The 12,893-nt window shown below is 38.1% G+C and overlaps 1 protein-coding gene across 6 annotated transcripts in view; it reads left to right on the top strand.

Moving 5' to 3' along the window:
* DCBLD2 (discoidin, CUB and LCCL domain containing 2) overlaps nucleotides 1-12,893 on the top strand; it is a 168,889-nt gene that overhangs the window by 131,217 nt on the left and 24,779 nt on the right. For all 6 annotated transcript variants that reach the window (XM_060297958.1, XM_060297955.1, XM_060297957.2 and 3 more), the window contains 5 exons: nucleotides 6,879-6,930; nucleotides 9,199-9,271; nucleotides 9,593-9,726; nucleotides 11,374-11,414; nucleotides 12,298-12,513. In XM_060297958.1, the coding sequence (XP_060153941.1) occupies nucleotides 6,879-6,930; nucleotides 9,199-9,271; nucleotides 9,593-9,726; nucleotides 11,374-11,414; nucleotides 12,298-12,513 (516 nt within the window). The remainder of the gene's footprint in view (nucleotides 1-6,878; nucleotides 6,931-9,198; nucleotides 9,272-9,592; nucleotides 9,727-11,373; nucleotides 11,415-12,297; nucleotides 12,514-12,893) is intronic.

The following is a 12,893-nucleotide window of genomic DNA, read 5'->3' as shown; positions in this document are numbered from 1 at the left end:
ACTGTTTTCATCTGAGAAAATTTTTCCTGAGCTCCTGTTGTGGACTCAGCTTCCATAGATGGCATTGTAATATTTCTAAGAGAAACAAGATTTATTCTCTATTCTCAGTATGTAAAAGGAGATTAGATGTAAAATACCACATAAATTATCTGCCACTTAGTAAATGTTAGTTGATGCTGAATCACGGTAAATTATGTATAATTTAATCACGGTAAATTATGTAAATCACGGTAAATTACATATATAAATTATTATATATGTAAATTTCCCTTCACTGGATTGCACATGGTACAAATCAGTGCCAGGTTCCTATCGTGGAAACAAGGAATTATTCCCAAGGTCACACAATAATATTGACACAAGAATTTAGCAGAAAGATGAGCCTTGTCACACATCCTCTAGCTCTTGAACAAAGTAGCTATCTGTACACCTACAATGCAAGGTTGCTGACAAAGTGAGAATTGGGAAAGAATGACCTCGGGTCCCTTCAGTTTCTGGGGAATTTGTTATTTAAAAGAATTTCAGAGCAAATAAAGGAGAAGAATTTGTAGTATACATTGTCTTGCTTCGTGTATTTTCTTCTTTCTGGTAAATATAATTACTTAGTTACAGTGCTTTATGCTTCCTTGAGTTAGAATAAATAAAGGCACTCAAGCATCCCTTCCCTCAGAAGTAAATGGCTTCAGCTGGACAAAAATTATACCCTGCAGCTAATATAGTTGGTGATATACTCTCGTAAGTGGTGGGTACTGACACTGCTGAGAGTCTTTTCAATTTATTCAAGAGCACAAAACAGAGTATTAATTGGGGGAAAATCTAAATCTCTTTCACAATCCTTTAATCTCAGGAATAGACAGTGCTGTCAATCAAAAATATTTCTAAGTTAGTAGCCAATATGCTGATATTTTTTATTATTTGTGAACTTATAAAATATCATATTTTCATGGTATTACATGTGGGTTAACATTAGGTATCATGTTTTAAAAAATATTTCATGGAATAACTATGAAGTTCCCAAGCCTATGCAGTTACTATATATTAGAAAAAATTTTAATTGTACTTTAAATAAAACCCTGTTTATAGGATATCAATTATGCCTCATAGTAATATTGCTAACTAAGTTAGAGCTGTCTTAGAAAATCTGATGTTGATGTCTTCATTAAGAAAACCCTGAAATCTGTCATCCTGTTGTTGATTATTGGCTCATCTTTGTTTTCGTATTTTTCTTGTGCTCTTCCTCATGGTCACATAATCCTGCCTTCAAAACCCCACGGAGGCCTGCCTCCTCTTTAAAGCCTTCTGAGGTTAAGGAAGGCAGATGTTAGAGCAGCTCTTTTTATCGGGATTATGATCACACTCACTTTGGGTTAGACTCTGCTGCTAAAACTAGTGTAGAATGTGCACTGTAGATGCCACCTCTTCTTTGGGCCGCGCGGGGGAAATGAGGGAATAGAGTGCTGTGAGCTTCAGCAGAATCCCTGAGGGCGTTCTGCGTACTACTACTGCTGCCATTCCCTGCTGTCCAGAGCACCCAAATGAAGTTCACAGAATATTTGGTGTTTCGTGTAGTAATGTATATGTTATAAGTATTCTTTTGTGTGTATTAAATATTGGAGTAAAATTACCAAAAAAAAAATTTCCCATCCAGAAGCTCTTAGTTGAGAACTGAGTGAATTAAATACTGCCCTTCACTGTGAGCATATATCACTGATTTTCTAGTATTGTGTGCTAGTATTGTGTTAGAGTGGATCCAGCTTGATAATTGAGCTGACAATGAATACTTTATCAGTACTTATTATTATAATCACTGCCCTAAGCACTTTACGTGGAATGCATACTTTTAATTAGCACAGGTCAGAAGCCTTCAAGTTATGTTTGACTCTGTCTCAAACTTCACATCCATCACCACCTCTCTGAATATATACGTACGTATATCAGAGTTTGACTACATCTCTTGGCCTCCACTGCTACACTAGTTCACGTTACCATCAACTTTTACCTCAATATGGCAAGAGATTCCTCCCTGACCTTTGTTTCTGCCCTTTCTCCCCTTCAGTCTACTCTCAACCCAGTGATCAGTGTGATCCTATTAAATCGAAGGTCCCATCTCATTCTGCCCAGTGTCCTTACCTCCAAGACACCATTAGGATATGGCTTCTCATGACTTGTTTGGCTTCACCTCTTACTTGTCTTCCCCTTGTTCGCTCTGGCCTCAACAATGCTGGGCACACTTCCTTCTGAGGGCCTTTGTGAGTCCCTTTGACTGTTCTCCGTTATCCACATACCTGATACCTCACTCCCTCACCTGTTTTAGAGTTTTATTCAAATGCTTCCTTCTCAGTAAGGCCTACCCTGACCACTCTACTTAAAATTGCAACCCCTTAACTTTCCCTAACTTCCTTCATTTTTCTTGTGTATTTATTATCGACTAATATACTATATATTTTTCTTATTTACATTGTCTATTTTTTCTTACCCCCACAGGAGGTACACTTCATATATGCAGGGATTTTTGTCTGATTGTTCTTTGCTCCATCTATAGCACCTAGAAGAACACCTAATCATAATACATACTTATTAAAAACTGTTGAATGCATGAACAAATGAATAAATAAACAAACTGCCAATCCTGGCTCTGTCTTTTACTAAGCTTATTTCATCCATTGATGCAAATATGCTGTATATGAAAGGAAATTATTACTATTTCTATGATAGCTTCTTTTTCTTTCTTGTTTTTAAGATTTTAATAATAGTTTTATTGAGATAATTCGCATACCGTACAATTCATCTACTTAAAATATACAGTTCATTGATTTTCAGTATATTTAGGGTTGTGCAGTTATCACCACAGTCAGTTTTAGACCGTTTTCATCACCACAAAAGAAACCCTGTAGTCAGTAATAATCAAGTAATAATCACTACCCATTCGCTAATCTTTAACCCCCTCCAGTCCTAGGTTACCACTAATCTACTTTTATCTCTCTAGATTTGCCTATTCTGGATATTTCATATAAGTGAAATCATGTAATATGTGCTCTTTTGTGACTGGCTTCTTTCACTTAGCATGTTTTCGAAGTTGATCCATGTTGTAGCATGTATGAGCACTTACTTTTTATTGCCAGGTAATATTTCATTTTATGAATATACCACTTCTTTCACATTTTGTTTACCCATTCATCAGTTGATGAACATTTGTGTACACGTGTTGTATGGACACATGTTCTAAATTTTCATGGGTATATACCTGGTAGTGGAATTGCTGGGTCATATGGTACCTCTGTATTTACCCTTTTAAGGCACTGACAGACCATTTTCCAAAGCAGTTGCACCATTTCACAATTCCACTAGCAATATATGAGGGTTCCAGTTTCTCCACATCCTTGCCAACACTTGTTACCTGTTTTTTTGATTCTAGTCATCCTAGTGGGTATAAAGTGGTATCTCACTGTAATTTTTATTATTATTTCCCTGATACTTAATCATGTTGAGTATCTTTTCATGTGCTTATTAGTCATTTATATATCTTCATTGGAGAACTGTCTATTCAGATCCTTTGCTCCTTTTAAAATTGGGTTAGGGACTTCCCCGGCAGTGGTTAAGACTCCGAGCTCCCAATGCAGGGGGCCTGGGTTCGATCCCTGGTCAGGGACTAGATCCCACATGCCACAACTAAAGATTTGGCACAGCCAAATAAATAAATAAATATTTTTTAAAAAATTGGGTTATTTGTCTTTTTAATGTCTAGTTGTAATAATTCCTTACGTATTCTGAATACTAGATCCTTATCAGATATATGTTTTGCAAATATTTCCTGTCATTCTTTGGCTTATCTTTCTTGTTCATGATAGCATTCTTTGAAGCACAGCAATTTCACACTTTGATGAAATCAGTTTATGTGTTTTTATGTATTTGCTTATGCTTTTGGTGTCATATCTAAGAAACTGTTGCTTAATCCAGAGTCAAGATTTATACCTATATTTTCTTCTAAGTGTTTTATAGTTTTAGCTCTTGAATTTAGATCCACCTTGAGTTAACTTTTGTTTGTTTGTTTGTTTATTTTTTTGTTTCTTTGCTTTTTTTTTTTTGCGGTACGCAGGCCTCTCACTGTTGTGGCCTCTCCCGTTGCGGAGCACAGGCTCCGGACGCGCAGGCTCAGCGGCCATGGCTCACGGGCCCAGCCGCTCCGCAGCATGTGGGATCTTCCCAGACCGGGGCGCGAACCCGTGTCCCCTGCATCGGCAGGCAGACTCTCAACTGCTGCGCCACCAGGGAAGCCCTGAGTTAACTTTTATATATGATCTGAGGTAGGGGTTCGGTTTCTTTCTTTTGCATGTGGATATCCAGTTGTCCCAGCATCATTTGTTAAAAAGACTATTTTTACCCCCATTAAATTGTCTTGGCACCCTTGTTGAAATCAATGACTGTAAATTTGAGGATTTATTTCTGGACTCTCAGTTCTATTCCATTCATTATGATAACTTATACATTGCTGTGAGAAGTTTGAGTCAGATGGTTCCCTTTGAGTTGCATTCATGTTGCCTAGGCTGTGTTCTTGTTAACTGGGCGCCTTATAGTAATAGTGATTTTCTGGAAGGCTGTTTACTTGGGAGAAGCTTTCTAGAAAGGCACGTTTTAAAGTTTCTCAATTCCCTGCTTAATTGATGTTTTCTTTGCCTTCATGGAGTTGTAAAGGTCAAAATCTCTAATCGTGACTTTCTTTCTTTTTCTTTTGTCTTCTTGGCTGTCCTTATAGCTTTCCATTTGGAATTCATATTTTCCTCTTAGGGAGCTGTTTTGAGCCCCCATGGAATTTGAGAGCAAGGTCAAGTGAGTTGCATACATTTGTGCAAAATCTGGAGTTTCAGCACTGCATGGGCTTTATTATAATAAAGCCCTCTTCTAATCAAGTATATCCATAGTTGACTAGGAGATTCTGGCATGTAGCCTGAAGGTAATAGGGCCAGCTGGCAGTCTTCTTATGGCTTGAATGCCATATTGGACCACACAGGTACCTTTTCATCCCAGGCTATTAATCTTAGAAGTTCAGTTTCTAATCTTAGAAGTTGGAAACTCTTTTGGTGGAACAGGAAAGTGGAAAATCAGTTCTTTATTGATGCTGTGTAAAGATTGCCAGGAATATCTATAGAATATACAGGTAATTCAGTTTGTCTGCTTTTCCTAGTCAGTTAACCGGGTGATAGTGAACCTCTATCCAGGCATGTATCCTCTTAAACTCCTAAAATACAGATTTAACTTAATCATCATTCAAGTACCTGTACTATGTAGATATTCATCCATGTAATCTCTCTCAAAATACCACTTTCCTATTAGTTTAACAGTTATTATGCTCTAGTTCTTTCAAGACACATACCAGTTGGATAATAAACACATAATTTTTCTTCAGAATTGTAAAATAGAATAATCAATTATTCTGTGCTTGCCATTGATTTAACAAATATTTGTACACCTTCAGTGTGCTGGGAAGAATGCGAGGTGTTATCTCTGTCAGTGTATTGGGAACCCTCGGCACAGTGTTTGGCTAGCATTTATAGGTGAAATCACTCACCTTTGTGATTGGCTTAGGACCTTCTTCCAGGTTTTCCCCCTACAGGTTAGTCCATGATTGGACTTAGCCAAACATGCTAACAATCAGAAGCTTTTATTCATCCATTTATTCAATAAATGTTGATAGAAAGCCTCCTGTTATGCCATATGCTGTGATTGCTGCTGGCGATACAGAGGTGAAGACTGACAGCCTCAGTCACTACGCATGGGCTAGGCATCATAAAATGATGTTGCTTATCAACACTAAAATGATTGCAACAGATCACTCTTATGTGACACATGGTACTATGAGAACATCTAATAGTCATCCATTCGTTAAACCAAAAATCCCTAAGTGCCTACTGTGTGCTAGCACAGTTTGACTTGCGAAGATCAGGAACAGCTTCTGAGGGGATGCGACAGTTAAGCTGAGATCTAGAGAGGAGTGAGCCAGGTGAAGGGATAGTGGAAGCGCCTTCCTGGCCGAGAGCACAGAGGAAGAGGAAGAAAGCTAGTATGAAAAGAGGCCAAGACGGGCAAAACCAGACTGAGGTCGGACCTTGGGGGCTGTGTTGAAGACTTTGCCCTTTGTCCTAAGAGCAGAAGGAAACCACTGAAATGTTTGAACTAGAAGCCACCTTTTTACACAAGCCTGTGACCTAGGTCTTAATTAGACAAGGTTAGCTCTTACACAGATTTGATTTTGAGATAGGAAATGTTAAAACTTTAAAGTTCTGTCTTATGCAGAGTGTGCTTTAGAATTACCTGGAGGACTTGTTAAAATAGCTTTCTGGGCCCCACTGCCAAGAGATGCTGTAGGTCTAGATGGTGTTCAAACTTTTGAATTTCTAGTAACTTCCCAGAAGATACTGCCGCTGCTGGTCCTACTCCTGGACCAGATTTTGAGTTGCAGTTAGTTAGAGCCACAGAATTAACTCACCTTTCATTTGTTATTGTTTCCCTCACGGGTAACCAGCAAAGGATCATTTTTAGTCATATAGTAACAAGAAATATTTGCTTCAGAAGCTATCAATATATTTTATAGAAGCTACTTCAGGGCTATAAATTATACTTATCTGTGTGCCGTCCATGTGTGTGATACGTGATTCTATGAGGCGATGTGGTGTATTCAATATTGGGCAGACATAGCCCCAGAAGTCCAGATACTTAAAGAAATTGTGATTGCCAAAACCTTATAAAAAGTTAAAGTACTATCTTGATAGCTGTTAAGATTTTGAAATTTAGAACAATATGATATGGGTTTGGAAACAGTTGGTGTTTCAGCAAGAATAAACCTATTATTATTGAATCCGTTTTTGTTTTTTTTTTCCTAGATCTAATTACTTGTTTAGACACTGCATCCAGTTTTTTGGAACCTGAGTTCAGGTATGACCATATTTGTGACTTTTTTTTCTTAAATGTTACTCTTCATCTACTTCATCCTCATCTTATGTACTTAAGATTAATGTACATGGTGTGACTCATAATCATTGTTCTGAGACATCAGTAAACCAGAGCTTATGTAAAACCACTGAGTTGCCATGTTTAAATTTTGCCTTAACTTTTAGCATTTGAATCTTCTCCACAATGGAAGTATAATTTGGATATACTTTAAAAGTAGGATTAGTCACTCTTCAAATCTGGCAAAACTCCTAATAAAGGTAGAAGATCCATTTATCTTTGCTCAAAAAGAAGTAACAGGAGGGTTTAGGCTGTTAGAGAATTCCTCACTGTTCTTACCCAGGTGGCATTTTTATTAATACTACCATTTCCCTGCTTTACACCCTTGTCTCTTGCTTGGACTAGGATTCACTTGTAATTGGTTTCCCTTTTCTAACCTTTGCTGGCTTTTTTCTGCCATTCACATTCTGCCAAGTTATTTTCTAAAATCTGTATTCGATCACTCCCCTGCTTTGAAATCTTCAGGAGCTACTTATTATGACAAAATGCCATCCCTATTCATTAGCCTGGTTTTCAGGGTCCTTCACAAGTAGTCTTTGGGCCATTTTTCTAGTCTCACGTTAACGTACTCATGTTGAAACATCCCTGGATTATTTATACTGCTCTGAGCTCTCAGAACTTTTGTCTGGAATCACTTTATTCTTCTCTGTTTAGCAAATTCATTCTCATCTTTGAAGACCCATCTCACTCACCTCCCCCAACTTGCTACTGCTCCCCAAAGAACCTTCATTTTGTCTTCAGGAATGGTTCTCTCTCTGTGGGCTGGTGGGGCTCTTCAACCCTCATCGGGGGTTGTGGCCAGCAGAGGTAACCCTGGCATCGGTGTATGTCACACGGCCCTGCCAGAGGATCAGCTGTCTTGGACCCTCCACTCTCCAGCTCCGTCATCACCACCCACATGCAAGCTGCCGTCCTTTCTCGCCTGGACTGCCTAACAGTGTCTTATCCTCCACTCATGGCCCTTACAGTCTCTTTTCTTTCCAGGAGCCAGAATAACTTTTTAAAAAAAAATAAAAATCAGATGATATGTATAGACCATCAAAATCCTTTGTTGACGTCCTCTTTTTACTTAGAAATATACTCCAAGACTCCTCACCACAGCCCCCCTGGCTTCTGCATGATCTGATCCCTGTCCCCCCTTCCAAGCTTCTCTCAGACTAACCTTACCTTTCTCACTGCACTCTACCTGTACTGGTTGTCCTCGGTTCCAGACACACACAGGCCATCCTGCCTCAGGGACACGCTTTTCCTTCTGGTTGCGGTGCACATCCCTGCACTGTTCCAGTGACAGCCGGTGGTTCTCTGCTGAGGCTTCCCTTCGTCAGAGCCCCGTCCACTGACCGAGGCAGTGCAGAGCCCTGCATATGAACACAAACTCTGGAGCCCATCTACCACGACACAACTGCGTGACCTGGGCACACAGCTCATCAGTTTCCTCATCTGTAAAATGAGGATAATAATAATACCTACCATGTAGGGTTCTTATGTGGATGACTTGAAGTGTACTTAGAATGTTGCCTGGGACATAGTAAGTTTGCTGAATGTATTACTTCTATTGTTAGATTCCTCCCGGTTATTTCATAGAGTGCCTTTTCTTTATAGCATAATCATAATCTAAATTTAATTATAATCTAATTAATCTAAAGTATCCATTTAATGTATTCTCCCACCACGGGAATGTAAACCCAGTGAGGCTGGCACCATATCTGCTTGGTTGACCCGGTACCTAGCACAGCCCAGCACTTAACAGACAATGTAATAGACATTCATGTAAATGTGTTAAGTGGGTAGGTGGATGAGTGAGTGAGTAAATAAATGAATGCCAAACATTTTTTTTAAATCGACTTAAATTTGATCAGTAGAGAGCTGGTGAAATAAATTGAGCCTCATCCACAAAGTCCAATGTAGCTATTAAATATATGAATAGCTCTTACAGTAGAAATATGTCCGCCATTCATTATGAAGCAAAATAAAGCAGTATGTAGAATATGGAATAATTTTTGTATATATGTCTGTGAAGACGTGTAAATGGTTGGAAGAAAATCTTAAGGGCTTTTTAGAAGTGGTGGTTCTCTCAGAGTGGTGAGATTATGGTATTTACATTGAACTGAAAACTGGGTAAGTGACATTTTTTGGTCTTTTTCCCCAGAAAGTACAGCACTATATACCCTTTAACTTGTTTTTATTTCACAGCAAATACTGCCCCGCTGGTTGTCTGCTTCCTTTTGCTGAGATATCTGGAACAATCCCTCATGGATATAGAGATGTAAGCTGGATATAGACTTATGTTAAAGTGATGATAAAACTTCATTTTTTTAAACTCCTTCATAGATAGATGTGTAATCTATTGTGTATCTTTATCTTGATTTTTATTTTCTAGGAATTACTTCTTTTTAGTAATATGTAACATTTTGTTGTTTTTCTTCTGCTAAAAACCTGTTCTGTGTTGTATTATCAATAATCTATCCCATGTTTATTAAGAAAACTGCCCAGATCAATTAATTTCTAGAGGAAGAAGTATAAATGTCTTGTTTATGAATTATCAAAAGAAAATTTAAAACTAATCTTTTATCTTTCCTCCCTGAAGTCCTCACCATTGTGCATGGCTGGTGTGCATGCAGGCGTAGTGTCAAACATTTTGGGTGGCCGGATTAGTGTCGTAATTAGTAAAGGCATCCCGTACTATGAAAGTTCTTTGGCTAACAACGTAACGTCTGTGGTGTAAGTATATATGCTGTTTATAATAAGCGTGTTGCACGGGGTGGGATAGGGATGAGTTAGACCTGAGCAGTATCATTGTTGATGGTGTTCATGAAATAACCTTTGTGTGATAAGGACAGACGTTGATGGTGTTCATGAAATAACCTTTGTGTGCTCGATATCTGAGTGTATTGACGAGCGCAGGCAAGGTCTTGCTATCTTGGCTTGTTCTCTGTTGGTAGTCATTTGGAAGAGTGATTTGTTTCTTCTTTTCTAAGTGTTGAAAGAGCCCAGAGTGAGTCTAGAAGTATATTGCCAAATCCTTACTTCGTTTTAAAGATCAGAAGGCATAACTAACTACTCTGTTCCTTATAGCCTGTGTGGCCCATGATGGATTAGGATAATTGAAACGCTTTGAATATAAATCAAATTTTGGCATAAATCAGAGATAGTATTATGAATCCCTCTCATCCCAAGAGAATATTTTAAGAATGTATTTTCATGGTATTTATGATCTACTGTATTACAAAACATAGACTAGGCATCAAAAGCAGGAGAAATTGAAACATTGAATAGAACCATAGTATGAGTGATCTATTTGTAAATCTTGCATCTTAGACATGCTCGGTCCTGCAGACAATAAGCGGAATTGAAGCCAGCTTCTCTTCAGGTCCTAGGCCAGTTTCATTCAGAAGGCCAAGAGTGTGATCCATACTCAAGACAGTATAAAGCAGGAGGCAGCAAACTTTTTCTGTAGAGAGCCAGCTAACAAATATTTCAGACTTTATGGGCCACATGTCTGTCACTCATTCTTTTTTGTTTTATTTACAACTTTTTAACTATGTAGAAACTGTTCTAAGCTTTCTGGCCATACAAAACAGGTCATGCATGGGCTGTCATTTCCTCATCCCTGCTCTAGAGTCAGCTACCTTTCCTTCCTCTGGTTTCTTCTGGATGATTTTATGCAGATTGTTTCATTCCTTTCCACTGTTACACCTTTAGAAAGAATTTTTTTCATGTGTTCTCTCTTTCATATTTAAAAAAACGGACAGGTTGCATCCATTTGTGATGGTTTGAGCGTTGTGCTAAAGGCAGGAGCATACACTGATGATTTTGATGATTTTATCCCTCCAAGTTCCTTAGGGCCTTTTGACCTGCCATATGGTGAACTAATAACTAACAATCCCACCCCTCCACTCTCCCTAAGCACCTATTCTGCCGGTTACTTTGAAATTCAAATGCAGTGCTACGTTGTAACACTGAAACTTTTTCTTAGATACATTGATTTCCTGTAACAAATGCAGTCTCTCTTAGTAGTAGCCAGCTTTTCTTCTGTTTGCCCCAGGAAGCTTGAGCCTCTTTCTATGAGAATTACACTTTTCATTATATAGTCCCAAAAAGCAATTGCCACAGAAACACTTTAGGAATCAATTTATTTCATGAAAAAGAAATAAAATAAGTACATATTGAAGGTTGCATGGATGCACTTGCATAATCATATATGAAACTAGGCACTAGATACTTGTAGAGAAAATTGATTATGCTGTCTAATAGATAGCCATAGATGGTGCTTAGTGAAATAAAAACAAAAGAAAGCTTTGCTAAGACAAATATGAGGAAATCATGTGGTTATATGAGTGTCACCAAAAAAGTCTTTCTCTCTTTCAGGGGACACTTATCTACAAGTCTTTTTACATTTAAGACAAGTGGTAAGCCTCTCATGGACTTTATAACTTATCATAATTTGTATAATAGCTAGTATTTTTTGAACACTGTACATCAGGCACTTTGCCAATTGCTAGGTTGGGTTTTGGGTTTTGGGGTTTTTTTGCACTTTCTCATTCAGTTATCACGAATAACTCTATGAGGTAAAAGACGTGCTTAATAATTTAATGAATGGAATAAACTGGAGGTTTTATATTAATAGGGAAATGATCATGTAAGCATGGAAGTTACCTTAGAAAAAGGGAATTTTGAATACGTCTGAAGTAATTAACTCAATCAACAGAAAATATTGAGTGCCTTTTTTCATTTGTCAGGCACTGTTCTGGTGCTAGTGAAACAAAAGTGAGCAGAATAAACAAAATTGTGCTTTCCTGGAGCTTACATTCTGGAAGTGAGAGATTGACAATAAACAGCGGATAAGTAAATGAATGTTTATAACGTCCTGTTTACAATATTATAAAAGATGTAGAAAATAAGGCAAGGAAAGACGACAGGCAGTTCAGAAGGGACAGGTTCGAAGTTTAATGTTGGTTGGGGCAGGCCTCATGGAGAATGTGACATCTGAGCAAACACCTGGAGGAGGTAAGGGAGCGAGTTGCCCTCTGGGGAGAGTATCCCAGGGAGAGGGTAATGTGTTGCCATTCAGCTAGTGATTACTGCTGTGAATAAATACGTCTGTACGTTCTCTGATGAGACACGAAGACATAGACCCAAGAAACATTTGCATACTTTTGAAACCCTCTAGTACAGTATATTGTCAGCATAGTGTATGTTAATTAAAGGAACAATTAGAGTTTCCAATGAGCAAGTGTTTAGAGATTTTTGAGTTTATATCTGGAAACCAAATTACTTTCTTCTTTGTTTCAGGTTGTTATGGAACACTGGGCATGGAATCTGGCGTGATCGCCGATGCTCAAATAACGGCATCATCTGTGCTGGAGTGGACGGACCACACAGGGCAAGAGAACAGCTGGAAACCCGAAAAGGCCAGGCTGAAAAAACCTGGACCTCCTTGGGCCGCTTTTGCCACTGATGAATATCAGTGGTTGCAAATAGATCTGAATAAGGAAAAGAAGATCACAGGTTAAGAGACACAATTTTCTAGATGATTTATAATACTAATTTCATTTGGAAACCTGGTGACATCTAAGAATTTCATAGAAAATTAGGTCACTGCAAATTTAATTATATGGTTTTAAGTTTAGTGTACTGGTGTTAATATTGACCGAAGTTGGTTTTATAAAGCATGGCAAAGGAGAGGAGTTGGTATTTGATTCTTACTAGCATTTCTTTTCATTGTAAAGAGATTCTTTTAAGGTCGTGTTTCAGTAAAGGGATCTTGTGACATCTGAAATAACATCTCCTATAGTCATTACGAGAAATTTGTGTTCAAGGAGTCCATTTTAAGTGCTACAAATAATATTCCACATGTGCCAAGTATAAATTTAATTATTTAGAGCAAC

Source organism: Globicephala melas, chromosome 4 (assembly GCF_963455315.2).
Source record: "Globicephala melas chromosome 4, mGloMel1.2, whole genome shotgun sequence".
In the NCBI taxonomy this organism is placed as follows: Eukaryota; Metazoa; Chordata; class Mammalia; order Artiodactyla; family Delphinidae; genus Globicephala; species Globicephala melas.
The sequence above is the reverse complement of the archived record's forward strand: the minus strand, read 5'-3'. Positions and strand labels throughout refer to the sequence as shown.